The sequence below is a fragment of the Gadus chalcogrammus genome, chromosome 7 (genome assembly GCF_026213295.1).
Source record: "Gadus chalcogrammus isolate NIFS_2021 chromosome 7, NIFS_Gcha_1.0, whole genome shotgun sequence".
Lineage (NCBI taxonomy): Eukaryota > Metazoa > Chordata > Actinopteri > Gadiformes > Gadidae > Gadus > Gadus chalcogrammus.
The window spans coordinates 22,041,767-22,056,766 of NC_079418.1; the positions used below are offsets into that span (position 1 = coordinate 22,041,767).

The following is a 15,000-nucleotide window of genomic DNA, read 5'->3' on the forward strand; positions in this document are numbered from 1 at the left end:
CTTAGCTAACTGTTGATGTGGGAGCACATTAACTTTGGGCGGCAATGCTTGCCATTCGCGATGGCACTCGTTCACCGCTGTGTGTCATTGACCACTCTGAAGTGCCCTTGTGCGGGTGGTATTCCAGCGCCTTTGTCTGTGCCGACAGAATGTCCTGAGAATTTTATGTGGTGAGCAGTTTTACAGTCTATTGCCCAGAGGAAATGATTCATCCAGTATTTAAGCAAAGAAGACCCACCCCCCCTCCTCCACACCGACACACACACACACATGGCACATTAGCACCCCCACCACATTTTATTCTTATCATCAGCCCCAGTCTTTTACAGCTAATGCTCAATACATACATCTTATTTTCACCTGAACCTCGGCCCCAATCCACTTCACAGAGGTAAATAACATACACCAACAATACACAATCCACACAGAAAGCCTTTGATCACCAGGGGGATTAGTCAGGGCTTTAAACAAAAGCAGGCAAAAGCTGCTTCTTTTATATATCAGAGTATCAGAGTATATATCAGTCACACTGCACCACATACACGACCACAGATTGGATTAAGATCAGAAACAGAGATTAAGGTGACACTATGGCAATGCCACCAACCGACTTTATCTTGCACCTGTGTCGGCCAACGACAGCGCGCTCACAATGGCTGGGAAGGCAGCTTTCATTTTCAGAAAGCGAGGGGTTTTTGTTAGAAAAAAGAGTGTGCTATTGAAATTCACGAATGTCTTTGATCTTTCGTCGGAGGAGACGGAGGGTGTTCCTGCTTGTTATTTTTTCCATTTTAATCTCGCTTCTGAATTGTGATTGTGACCACGGGCGATTTCTTAATGATATGTACAGCGGAGTTGTGTAATAATTCATGGTTTCTTTGTTGAAGCGTAGACATCACATCTATTATCTTCTTTTCTCCACTCCCCAAGCCAATAAAAAGTAAACTTTGCATTGGTAGCTGCAGACAAAGTGCTAGCAGCCCATTTGGATTCAAACTGTAGGTCTTCTTTTAAATCCAAGGGATGGATGTGTCTGCACTATTCTAGCAGTGGTTTCAGGGTATTTTATTACTAGTACACTTTATATTGGGTTGGTCCGATTTGACTAGCATCATCCTGTTGGTTCGAACCTTGTGGTTGTTAGCAATAAACACATGTACTGGTTGGGATGAGTGTATTTTGAAATACACTTTTACACATCAGTGGGTGAACCCAGATGTGTTGGCAAGGAATGGGCGTGTGTGCGTGTGTGTTCTTGCTAGCAGGTGTGTCCTATTCATTTGAGTGTGCGTGTTATGAACGGTGGATGCATGTCGCCTTAATATTAAAACACTTGATAAAAACTGGTATCAGGTGATGCGTTCCTTGAGGGGTGGCAAAAAAAAAAGATCACAACTAAAATACTTTGCAGTAATTGGAATTGCTTTATCTTAGTCTCATCAATTAATGTGTAATTTTCCATATAATCACTAGCACGCTTTTGCGCATTTGCAATTAAAATGAGGCCTGATAAGCAAGGAGATGCCTTTCAGCTGATACCGGTTGGAACGAGCGTGGCAACGTCTTGAAGTGAGCAGTACACAATGCGGTTGGGTGGGGGACACGGGGTGTCAACACCAGAACAAGCCCTGCACTTGTACCGCATGCACAGTGTGCATGGTTTGCTCGCACACACACACGCACAACCGCACGCATGCATGCACATGTGTGCACAGAGTAGACACACACAAACACCATGCATGCCTGCACACACACAAGCACTCACACACACACACACACACACACACACACACACACACACACACACACACACACCAACACGCATGCACATACATACACACACACATGCAGTATGTGAACAGACACACCTGCTGCACACATATTACTGAGCTCTGAACACTTCACAGGCAGTGTAGATTTACCTGAGAACGCATCAGTGCTTGATGGAGACAGGCCTTGTGATGTCTCCCTCAACGTTTCCCACACTGATAGATGGTTTCAGGGTTTTCAGTTGAGGGGATGAGGTTATTGACATCCCTGCCAAAATACAGACAAACTATTGTAAGACAACTTGTAAAATTAAGTAAGCAGAGAGAGAAAGGCGAGAGATTATTATCAATGCAATAAAAGTAAGGGTTGTTTTGTCTTCAGATGGAATTACCCACGCGTCTCTGCGTGGCATGGAACATACTGTCAATAAACAGTCAATTATTTTTCCCGCTATGCAGACATCGCTGTTCTCACATTTAATCTTAACAAGCGAAAACACCAAAGTTCAAGACTTTCACATTGCTCACGTACTGTAGGTCCGTGTGAAACGGCTTATCAGTTGATGCTACTACACACAGGCCCCACAGAGTGGACCTTGAGAAGCGCTCAGGAACAGTGTCTCAAAGATACGTGCATCTCTGTGGCGTGTTTACCGCGGTCATTATCAGCCTCTTAGACGGCGTGTCCTTAACGGTGGCTCGGAAGGTCAAAAGCCTACGATGGCTCTCTGAATCCCAAAGAGCGTGTTTATGTTCATGAGTGCCTGATTGTGTGTATGCATTCCCATGGACGCAATGTTATATTTGAAACGTGTGCAATAGGATTTTCATGTTTTCTTTGTATTCACGGTTGTCCATACCCTGAATACAAAGGGTAGTTCTAACCTTAAAATGCTCAGTTTTCATATTACAGGGATATACCTCATCTATCAGGGAAAAGTTTGCGGGCGATTTTCCCTTTTTGAAAGAATCATCCTAACTCAAAGCATGTCAACATGATTACAATAACCACACAAACATTTGTTTTTGTTTTTGGATTCGTTGTGCTACGCTGGTACGGCGCTATAGGTTAGACGCAGCCTCAGGAACGAACCACCTGCTGGGCTTCCCTATAGTTGGTTGGCACGCAGACGGGGGAGTTTTGTGTGTGTAAACCACCAACCAATTAGCCGCTGGTGGGTGGGGACGGGCTGGGAGGAGAAGGTGCAATAGGGGGAAGATGGGGGAGGGGGGGGGGGGGGGGGGAGTTTGAAGCTCTCTTCCCTGTGGGGTCCCGACCAATGGCAATTAGCCCAGCGACAAGAGGCCTAATTAGCCCCCTTGATTGGCTCGGCGACAAGGAGTCAGTGGTGGCAACACGGCGCGTGGCGCGACGAGGCGGCTTTATTTGCGATATGTTGTTTAAAAGCCGCTGGTAATTGGCGAGCGAGCGCCGGCCGCGTCTGTAATTGGTAAACAAGTACCTGGATCAGATTGCGGTCCTGGCAGGCTGGGTTTTGAGACTCCCCACCAACGCCTCCACACTTTCCGTGTGTGTAAATAGCCGCCACCGCGGTTTTTACTACATGTGTTGTTGATGAGCGGGCGTTTAATGGTCCCGTATCGTTATTATTCATACCCTATATTAATGTAACATGGTGGATTGGTGACATTAAATTAATACGGGGAAGGTGAGAGAGAGAGAGTGTGTGAGAGAGAGAGAGAGAGAGAGAGAGAGAGAGAGAGAGAGAGAGAGAGAGAGAGAGAGAGAGAGAGAGAGGAGAGAGAGAGAGAGAGAGAGAGAGAGAGAGAGAGAGAGAGAGAGAGAGAGAGGGAGGGGGAGAGAAGGTGTGAATGTATAAAACGCTGTCATTTATGATGGTAACACCTGATGGCTGCTACCAAAATAGTACTTAGAGCTACACAGAACTGTTAGTACATGAATAACTCTCCTTAGGTTAATAACCACACAAATACTCTATGGCACCCTCTATACTTTTATGGCTTTTTATAGGATCTCTATTATAGGATCACACCTTGTGTATTAATATTGTTCTGTTTTGTGTGCCTGTTTGTGTGTGTGTCTGTGTGTGTGTGTGTGTGTGTGTGTGTGTGTGTGTGTGTGTGTGTGTGTTTGTGTCTACCTGTGTGTGTTCTCCAGTCTCGATGTGAAGCTATCCCATGATGCAACATGTCTCCCCAGCACCAGCAGTGACAATGATGGCCACCCAGAGTGTTCCTCCACCATCGTATCAGGACAGCCAACAGGTCTGACTGTCAACCCTACTTCTCAAATACGCCACCTCACAAGATTAAGATAAGATTACATATATATTTAAAATAACTTTTGCCACAAAGTTTTATAGCAGATAAAAAAACGATTGAACACTATGTGGTGGAGTCTGGTGAGAGACAATGTGAGGATCAGCCATCAGGCAGAACAATATGTAGTGCATCTTAAAACATAACAAGTAAGAAAAACTGATTGTCTGAATGTTGTTTTTAAGTGGGCAAAGTGCTGTGTTCTCAAGCAATAGTTAACTAGCACAATCGCAATAGCTCTTAGAAATCCGAAATCATGTAATTCAGAGTGAATCTGAAATACAAAAGCCTCCAAATCTGCTTCTGCCACTAGAACATTAGGACCATTGTTGCATTGGTTTGTTCTGTTGGGCGTGTCCCTGTTGGAAAAAGCATATCATTAGACATGGCATGTCCTTGAACAGTAAATACAATGGAGGACAGGGGTCAAATACTTAGTGTACCACCAGGACAGTGTTATCCATGCAGCATAAATTAAATCACACATACACACACACACACACACACACACACACACACACACACACACACACACACACACACACACACACACACACACACACACACACACACACACACACACACACACACACACACACACACACACACACACACACAAGAGCATAAACAAACACACACACACATGCACACTCTCTCTCTCTCTCTCTCTCTCTCTCTCTCTCTCTCGCTCTCTGGCATGGCAGCCATCTTGGTTATAGGCAGTACTGCAGGTTCATCAAACTACACCTCCCACCTCCTACCCATCCCCCCCCCCCCACCCACAAGCCAGCAACGGCTTCTTCCTGCGCCCCGAAGGATTAGTGCCAGGGGAGAGAGCTCGCATGCCGCAGTCGGGGCCTGGCAAATGCAAATGAGAGCTAGTTAAGTGTGAAGGAGCTAATTCATTTCCCATTTGGTGCCAGGATTAAGACTTGAGTCTCCCCCTCCCCTCCCCTCGCCTCCCCTCGCCCACCACACTACCACCTCCACCCCACTCAAGCGTCAACCAAAATGGACGTGTGTGTGTGTGTGTGTGTGTGTGTGTGTGTGTGTGTGTGTGTGTGTGTGTGTGTGTGCGTGTGCGCGTGCGCGTGCGCGTGCGTGCGTGCGTGCGTGCGTGCGTGCGTGCGTGCGTGCGTGCGTGCGTGCGTGCGTGCGTGCGTGCGTGCGTGCGTGCGTGCGTGTGTAGGTGTGTGTGTGTGGATGGGTTGTGGCTGTCGTCTCATTTCCTTTATCGAGACAGAGAGATGGAAAGAGAGAAAGCTAGATGAGGGGAAAAGGGAGCGGTAGAGAGAGGTAGTATTAGATAGAGGGCGAGAGAGGGACAGAGCAGCAGTGGGAGAGGGAGACGGTGTGGAGATATGGAGAGGGACTTAAAGATAGAGGGAGGTGGAAAGAGAGCGATCGAGAGAGAGGGATGGAAGGAGGATGAAGCTGATGGAGCTACAGACTGTGGACCATGTCCCCCCACCCCCCCCTCAGACCCCCACCAGGTAATCACATTAAAAAACCGCCAGCAATTACGCAATCACCCCATGCCACAACCTTAATGGGGGTTATATCAATGTTTTTTTTTTTTCTCTCCCAGAGACGTGGGAGACAGTTCAGAGAGCACCGCGGTTACATTACATATATATACATATGCAAATCAGCTGGCTACTGATGATGTCGTGTCTCTCACGCCGAAGGAAGCCATGCGTCCTCCTCCTCCTCCTCCTCCTCCTCCTCCTCCTCCTCCTCCTCCTCCCTACTGAAGCCCCTTGCTGAACTTCTATTTAAGCACCATCGTCTGCACACACAGTGGGAATGGGTCGCCCAACTGGTCAGTCTAGCCCGAGTGTATGTTTGTAATTCCCTGGCCGATACAGTAGTTATCTTGCGTTTGTCAACATATTGTTACATATGTTATGTTTTATTCACTATATTCGTTTGTCCACTCCATTTTGAGGATGCATTGGGCTTGGGCTGCAAAAGACTAGGGTCTATTACCTGCCGGTAAATGCGTAGAAAAAGAGGTCTTTGAAGGTTATGAGGTTTCTTGGAGGGTTGGCCATGTTTAGCATAAGAAGGAAATAACCTGCAACATATGTGCGAAGGTTTCCAATGTGAGGAACCACTTTGAGACTTTTTGAGTTTTCTTCAAAGTAAATTAAGTTGTTGTGTTGCCTGTTATGTTGGTTTTGAGGGATCCAGATGCTTACGGTAGAGTTATTACGAAGACCAAAGGTCTCCTCCTTGTGTTTCAAATGGAAAGCCTGTTCTGTGTAACGACACCACATGGCCTGGATGCGGCAGGCGGCCATCTTGGTTAACACTCAATAAACACAGCCTTCCGAAGTCCGCAATGTGCCTGGTTACCATTTAATTAACTCAGGGTCATTATAAGGGGCAGCTTGTAAATAGTGATGGTGTTTTTCCCTTTTCCTTGGCTTTCCTCTTTGATTGTATTCAAAAATGTTGTCTCTGTGAAAAACAGTTATTATTCAAATGTGTTTCACATAATTAATTCCTCGAGGTTTGTTGTTGTGCAATTCATCATCATTGTTTTATTTTTATCATCACAACATCTGGCGTTTCTTTTAAAAATTCGAAACAAGCTGTACACATTTTAATTGTAACTTGTTTGGTGGTCTCTGAAATGTTAATTCTCTCTCTAGGAACCATAACAGCTTTAAAACGTAAAATCTTCACCTCGCTTATACCACTTTAAAAACATAAAAAGTCTTTATCTCAATGCCTTATTTGCAATAGCAGAAATGTAGAAAGAACGTTTCAACACACACACACACACACACACACACACACACACACACACACACACACACACACACACACTCTGAACCTGAGGAATCTGAATATGGATATGCTTAAAGTGAAACATCTAACGTGAACGTCTCCTTCCTCCGCAGATGACCGGCACAACCCAGCAGAGCTCAAAGACCCCGCAGGTCCACATCCCAGCAGCCTCGGCGGCAGGCAACACACCCATCAGCGTGACTCTGGACCCCCAGGCACAGCTGGAGTCAGACAAGAGGGCCGTTTATAGGTAGGATGGGAGAGAGGGAGGGAGGGAGGGAGAGAGAGAGAGAGAGAGAGAGAGAGAGAGAGAGAGAGAGAGAGAGAGAGAGAGAGAGAGAGAGAGAGAGAGAGAGAGAGAGAGAGAGAGAGAGAAATCCAACTCTGAGGCCAAAGCACACAGAGTACAAACCTTTGTTCATATTAGCAAAATCACCCTTAAAATGAATGTAATCATATTGTTTATTGGAGCAAAGCACGCAGAGCGTGTTTTTTTATCCGCTCGCTTTGTATAATAATAATTTCCATCCATCCCAATAGCCCTGAAGTGTATATTGTTAACTTCTATAGAGTCATGTCTTGATTTAAATGGGTGAACCTAGATGCAGGCACCTGTTGTATTGACAGATGTACTTTATATGTTTATGTATGTTTGTTTTGGGTGATGAACTACAGTAAATTAATTTGAGGAAAGTCTTTCAAAACACTGGCTTTATATTGTAGCATTTGCTATGGCACAAACTAATCGCCCTAAACAAACTGAGCTGCATTTGTTTTGTTCAGCATATTACTTAAATATTGATAGATGCCAATAACAAACTCGTATTATCTATTTATGAAGTTATTTATTGAGGAGACAGCGTTCCCTCCCTCCCGGTGTGGGCCTGGGAAAACCGCAATCCAACGAATCGGTCTAACTGCAAAACACCGTTGCACATCCGTAATGCTTATTGGCCGCCATGGCACCACACCGCTCTGTGATTGGCTGGCTCGTCTAGTGGCACTGCCTCCTCACATAAAAAAATAAAACAAGTCACAAAATCAATAACAAGGCCACACACAATAAACACATGCACACAAAGAATAGGCACCCTCAAAACCACACACACACACACACGCACACAAAATCAGACACACAAACAGAAACACACACAGTAACCCACGCACACACCTCTCCTCAGCAGCCATAGGTATCCTGTCGGTTGGGTTGCCTGAACCGCTCCTAAGGCATTCTGCTGCAAAGTCCTCACCACGGCCTGGGGCTGAATCTCTCAGCTCCTCTGAGATACAAGGGCTCCCTTTGATGTAAGCAGCCGTCTTTGGAGTGGCTGCGGGTGGTGGGGGGAGGGGGAGGAGGAGGAGGAGGAGGAGGAGGAGGAGGAAGAGGAAGAGGGGGGGAGGAGGAGGAGGACGGAAAATAAATATATAAAAAAATCCTTTCCAGATCTTCGCTGCACTTTTGGGAGCCTTCGTAATGCGCCCTCTGCCTTGCCCCCCTCCTTCCTTCCTTCCTTGCCTCCTCCGTTGCTTCCTTGATTCCTTGAGGCGGGTGGAAACAAGAGCAGGGAGGAGGACTGAAGCACTCATACCTGGAGAAGGGGAGAGTTTGAAAAGTCAGTCCGTCAGTACAAACTAATGAGGGTTCGGAGTAGGTCACTTTTGATTGCGTCGGCCATACTCTTGAGTTTAAAGAGTAGTTGTACTTTGAAGGCTTAGTTGTAGTTTGTAGTGAGTCTTTTCAGTTTTGAACACAACGCAGACAAGTAACATATCCTGTTAACCCTGTGGGTTGATTTAGTTAGAACTTTGTTGCTGTTCATTTGTATATTATTTTGCCTATATTATACTTGATGTTGCTCTGTGTGCATAAAGTTCTGTGTGCAGCCTGTAATCAACCCAAACCTTTCTATCAATTCGGGCAAGATGATTGATGAGCTTCATAGCTGTATTGATAACCAATGCTCAAAGTATAAGAAATTATACTCCGGATCATAGTCAGTAACATAGCTACTTTTCTAAGTCAATGATTCTAATGTGCATCCCAATGTCTTCATAGCTTCTGCTGCATTCCTTGGTTGTATATTCTTTAAGGAGAGAACTGTACTTGGTTTGGGACCTCGCTTTGCAAACACCTTCTCTGGCCCCATGGTAATTTGGTTTGGACATTCATTATGACTTGAAGATTAACGTTTTCCGTGGTTAAACAAATACAATGTGGCTGTAGTTTTTATTGCGGTTTATCTAGCAAGACTATTGTTCTCTCGTCCTCAAGCAAATGCTATTTTTCTGAGTAGGAGGCTGGCATATGGCCATTTCCATAGCATCAACCAAACAACATCTGTTGCATATGAATTACAAGTTGCTCATCTGTATTACCAGATCCAATAGTGGGTATTAAGCATGCATGTGGTTACCGCATTGTATAAGTAAAAACTTGAGTAACACTGAAGGAACAACACTGATGAAATAATTAATATACTAATATACTCAATATACCACTGCGATAATTCGGAATTGTGCTTCCATGTATGCTCTTGACATATCATTTTATACTTTAGGCTAAACACACAAGCAATCCGGCCAAAAAAACATTTTGGTTGCCTTATTGTAGTGCGGTGACTTCTTAACAAGCAATGAAACCCTTCTTCTTTTCGTCTTGTGCTCTCGTGCATTTACACATCATTTATATGGGGAATGCATCTCTTTATGTTCTCTTATTTATTTATTTAGTGCGAGTCTACGCAGGCTTTAATGCTTCCCTTTCTCGCTAATGGCTGGCGACGGCGCAACTTTGTGTCAACGCGTCTGCTTGTTCTATGCTTCTTTGTCTCTCTGCCCCGGCGTGTTTATTAGCGGTGGAATGGATGTGCGATGCGGTGATTAGCTTAATGAGCAGTGGCATTTAAGACTTCCTTCTGGATTCCGCTGCCTCTCATTATCAAAACGCTGCTCAGGGTTTGTTTGTCAGTGCACTGATATGCTCAAGAGTTTCTGTTTTCCTTTCTGTCTTTGGCGTTAATGTTTTTTTTTTTTATCTTGGCAATGTTCCGTGTTATGCTTCTGAAAAATCGGTGGAAAGTGTGTGGTGGAGCAGATGTAGGACATACATAGAACATGTTGTCTGTGGTACAAAATACACAGAACATACAATCCATGCTACAACATACATGGTACAACAAGAACAGTCTGTGGCACAACATACATAGAACATACAATCCATGGTTAAAAATACATGGTAGCACATACGTAGAACATATAGTCTGTGATACAACATACATAGAACATACAGTCCATGGTACTGCATACAGTATGTGTGGTACTGCATACAGTATGTGGAACAAACATAGAACATACAGTCCATGGTACAACATCCATAGAACATACATGGTGGAACATGCAAAAAGAAGACACAGGTCATGGTAGAACATTCATAGAAAATACATAGAACATACAGTCCATGGTATAACATTCATAGAAAATGCATAGAACATACAGTCCATTGTAGAACATACATAGAAAATACATAGAACATACAGTCCATGGTATAACATTCATAGAAAATGCATAGAACATACAGTCCATTGTAGAACATACATCGAAAATTAGAACATACAGTCCATGGTGGAGCCTAGAACATTCATGGTGGAACATGCAAAAACAAGGCTTCTAGGAGGTTGACGGCGGAGTCTATGAAAGTGATGAACAGAAGACTGCTTCTAGTCCTCATGCATTTATTAATATTTATGAATAATTAATCAGCCAGAGGCAGCATCACACAGCAGATCCATCAGCAGTGACCTAGCAGACGCTGGTCGACACAACCTCTCTGTATTACCTGGGAAGTCTCATTAAATAAAAAGTTAACAACAGGGCTGAGCTGGTATAAGACCACAGATTTATTGCTTACCACTAAACTTCCATATGTTCTTCGATAACATAGTTATGGTTGGTGCAACAATACAGAAGATCATGTAAAGGCAGTGCAAATGATCCCACTGAAATCATAATGTTTTTTTCCATGTTTTAAGTGTACACAGGGTATACCTCGAAGTAAAGTGTACAACTAAAAAACTGAAGCACAGGGGGAAGAATTCAGACGTATAAAACCCTTCAAATGTGCATTAGGAACATTCCAAGTGGGATCGGAAGTATACAGCATCGCGTATGTGATGAGACCCAAAGTCTGAGTGTTTCAATGTGCCGATCCAATCTCAAAGCTGGGTTTCAAGAAATAGGATGTGTTCCCTGCTGCACAGTGGAGGTGGGATGCCTGCAGCACAGCAGCCAGTGCTGCGGTGGCCCTGGCTGCGCGTGTGTGGGGCCTTCTTATCATCCACTGGCTGTCAGACAGGCTGTTTGCCAGGAGGCTCTCTCCTGCTGGTCAGCCTGGGGAGTTGTGCATTGAAACAGGATAGTCTTTTAGCGCACCGAGGTCTGGGGGCACGTCGTCATATGGGAATTGGAATGCATGTACCCTGATGTGTGTGTGGGTTTGTGTGTGCGTGTGTGTGTGTTTCTGTGTCTTTGTGTGTGTACCATCAAACGTATCTATGTTCTTGTGAGTGTGTATGTGACTGTGTGTGTGTTTTGTCGTTCTGTTTGTGTGTGTGCCTTCAAATGCGTCTATGTTCTGTGTGTGTGTATGGGAGCCCTTTTTGTCTCGCCTGCTATAGAGAACATTGGTGCTCGCGGGCCAGGCTCAGTACTGTGTCATCAAACCTTCCAGTTATAGCCCCCCCCCCATCACCCAACTGGCCCATCCTGTGGCCCTGATGTGTCCATGACAGCCCAGCAGCGGCCCCTCGATGCCTTCCCTATGGGGCCGGCGCCGGAGCTCTACCTAGCGCCGTGCCACCCCGGGCGCTGAACCGCTGAGCAAGGCGCCAAGCTGGGAGGAGCCTATTTTTGCATCCCCCCCCAGTGTTCAAAGATTTTCAACTCTCATGCTGACCTGGCGGCGACGCTCTGCGCTAACAAATCACGTTCCAATCAGAGGTTTTGTTAGTGAAAATACAATAATCCCCATCTGTATCGATTCGTGATCCTATGAGATGGTGTGTGGTTCACTCTACCTAGCGCTGAGGCTGGCGTCCACAAGTCATTCTCAGACGATCCAGTGTGTTAGTGCGGCTATAGAAGTGTGCTCGTGTGTGTGTGTGTATAGAAGTGTGTCTTCTGTCTGTCTGGGTGTCTGCTACCCTATCCGTCATCACCCTACAACCACCACCACCACACCCTGCCCCCTGAATCCCCCATCACGCAGCTCCCCAGCGAACAGCTCTAGCCGCTGGGTGGCTTTAAGAGAGATGGTGCCTTCTCTTCCTTCTCCTCTCTTTCCCTTCTTTACAGGTAAACGTGTGTGTGTGTGTGTGTGTGTGTGTGTGTGTGTGTGTGTGTGTGTGTGTGTGTGTGTGTGTGTGTGTGTGTGTGTGTGTGTGTGTGTGTGGCCCACGGACAGCAAAGAGAGCAGGAAACGTGTCAGAGCTCAAGGGCTTTATTGGCTGTTTCTGAAAGATACTTTCTTTCAGAGTCGCCTCACTGCTTGACATTGGACAAAGAAGGAACTTGTTGACTTTTTTCACTGTGTGTGTAGTGAGTGTGTGGCCATGTTAGCAGTCCATTTTAGATTTCAGCAGCAAGCATGGCTAGGTTTTATGGAGGAATAAAAACTCATAATGTAGAGCACTTCAAAGGTACAAAAAAAATGGGCAGTAAGGAGTTGAATTAAGTCTTTTATTACTCCATAATATATACTGTTTCATATAAAAAAAATGGAATTGCTCATAGAATCGATCATTATTTTGCCCCACAACATGGAGACCTCTTCCTGGAAAAGCAAATTGGGTGATCACATGGTCCATCGTCCATGTTAATGACCCCAGCCCTATCTACTTCCTATAGAGTCTATAGGAAGTAGAGTGCCCTGTCTGCATTTTCATCTTAAGACATACGAGCAGGTGGTGTGTATGAACATATATAGAGATAGAAGAACCTTTAAGGAGGTTCAAACAGCGACAAAACACACACCTTTTTAATATCATAATATATCTGAAAATTTCAGATGTATAGATTTTCCGGTGAAAATAACATACAAAAAAAAGTTGGACCATTGGAGAATCTGACCGATTTCTATATTTGTTTTTATTTCGCGGAAACATCTTTAAGTTACAGCCCATGATTTTTTCACAAGAAGCGTATGAGGCAGTAATCTTGCATTTGAAAATACACAAGCATAATTGTGAGTTCAATTTCAGAAGGTGCTTCTGTTAGTGCTACTGTCTCAAGAAAGCTATGCCTCAGATACATAAAAGCAAACAGGGTCACTGCCGGCAGCAAACCATAAATCTAAGTTGAACTAGCTTACAATAAACTGACATATAGGCCTGGTTAGCAGGGCAAACAGTGGGGGGGGGGGGGGGGGAAAGCGAGAGAGAGAGAGAGGTAGAGAGAGAGAGGGAGAGAGAGAGAGAGAGAGAGAGAGAGAGAGAGAGAGAGAGAGAGAGAAAGAGAGAGAGAGAGAGGGAGAGAAATGGAGAGAGAGAGAGAGAGAGAGAGAGAGAGAGAGAGAGAGAGAGAGAGAGAGAGAGAGAGAGAGAGAGAGAGAGAGAGAGGGCAAAACAACAAAACACATCGTTTTGCATCCAGACCCCCATCTCGTGTGTTCCTCCATGGTGGCCTGCTGCCAGGTAATTACAAAACCAGGACTAAGGGGAGGAACCTGGGGTGCCAGCCTCATGATGTTTCCTATGTGCTTTGATTGGACCTTGTTTTGTTTTTCCAACATGCAGCATGCTATTTGGAAGTACGAACCGTTCCTGTTTATCTTGACTACGAAATGCTCAGTTTTATAATTTATTATAATTTATTTATTTATATCTTTATATATAGGCCTATAGAATATATATATGTATAATTTTCTTTTTTTTCTAATCTCTTCTTTATGGAAAGGTATGTCCTGTAAGAGTCAGAACTTTATTCGCTGCTTGTACAAATGTACAAGCAGGATGCACGGCCACAACAGTGATCGCCGAGACAGGGCTTCATCTGAATGTATCCCCGTCCCTGTTTACCCCCCCCAAGAGAGTCTCCCTGAGCTAAGAGTAAAGCAGATGCCCCTACTTTCCAGTCCCTCTCTTTTCCTTTCTGTTTTTCACCCTCTCTCTCTCTCTCTCTCTCTCTCTCTCTCTCTCTCTCTCTCTCTCTCTCTCTCTCTCTCTCTCTCTCCCCCTCTCTCTCTCCCCCTTTCTCCCCCTCTCTCTCTCCCCCTCTCTTTCCCCCATCTCTTTTCCCCCCATCTCTCGTCTCGCTCTCGCTCTCTCTCTCTCCCCCTCCTCCCTCCCTCCCTCCCCCCTCCATCCCTCCCTCCCTCTCTCTCTCCCCCTCTCTTTCCCCCATCTCTCCCCCTCCCTCCCTCCCTCCCTCCCTCCCTCTCTCTCCCTCTGCTCTTTGATTCCCTGTTCCGGGGACTTTTCTTAGTTGTTTGCTGCTAGTGACCCAGCACGGTGCAGCGCGGGGAGCCTAGGGAGCCGGTGTGTGCTGACTCTCCCTGCCGCTCCACTCGTAAATCGCTCTTTTATGGCCCCTGTAATGGTCCCCCAGTCGACGATCTCGGCTCCGTCGCACTGCAGATAGATCCTGGCACGTTCGGGGCCACCCGACGCTAGCTGTGTGTGTGTGTGTGTGTGTGTGTGTGTGTATGTGTGCGTGTGTGTGTGTGTGTGTGTGTGTTGGTCATGGGGGGTGGGGGGGGGTGAGGTTCGAGGCAAAGGCACACAGGGTGAACACATATGCTCGATTTAACACAAGGGACACACACCCTCATAGACACACACACAAACACACACATACACACTGATATCTGCACACACTCACAAACACACTCAGTGATACACGCTGACGCACAAACACAGAGACACACACACACACACTGATTTATACACACACTTATTCACACACACATACACTGATACACACACACACACACAATGATACGCACACACACACACACACATACACACAGACACGTATCGCTCTCAAATAGACTCAAACACCATGAGCACACGCCATCATGTTCAGCTTCATAAAAATGTACACCCCACACACGCCATCTGTCACGAGCACGACTTCCTGTGTG

General features: G+C 45.5%; 1 protein-coding gene across 4 annotated transcripts in view; it reads left to right on the forward strand.

The window, feature by feature from the left end:
- Nucleotides 1-15,000, forward strand: part of pknox2 (pbx/knotted 1 homeobox 2) — a 77,181-nt gene that overhangs the window by 35,590 nt on the left and 26,591 nt on the right. For 3 of the 4 annotated variants that reach the window (XM_056594136.1, XM_056594135.1, XM_056594137.1), the window contains exons 3-4: nt 3,910-4,016; nt 6,980-7,116. In XM_056594136.1, the coding sequence (XP_056450111.1) occupies nt 3,930-4,016; nt 6,980-7,116 (224 nt within the window). In that variant the 5' untranslated portion in view covers nt 3,910-3,929. The remainder of the gene's footprint in view (nt 1-3,909; nt 4,017-6,979; nt 7,117-15,000) is intronic. The other variant, XM_056594140.1, reaches the window with a different exon arrangement.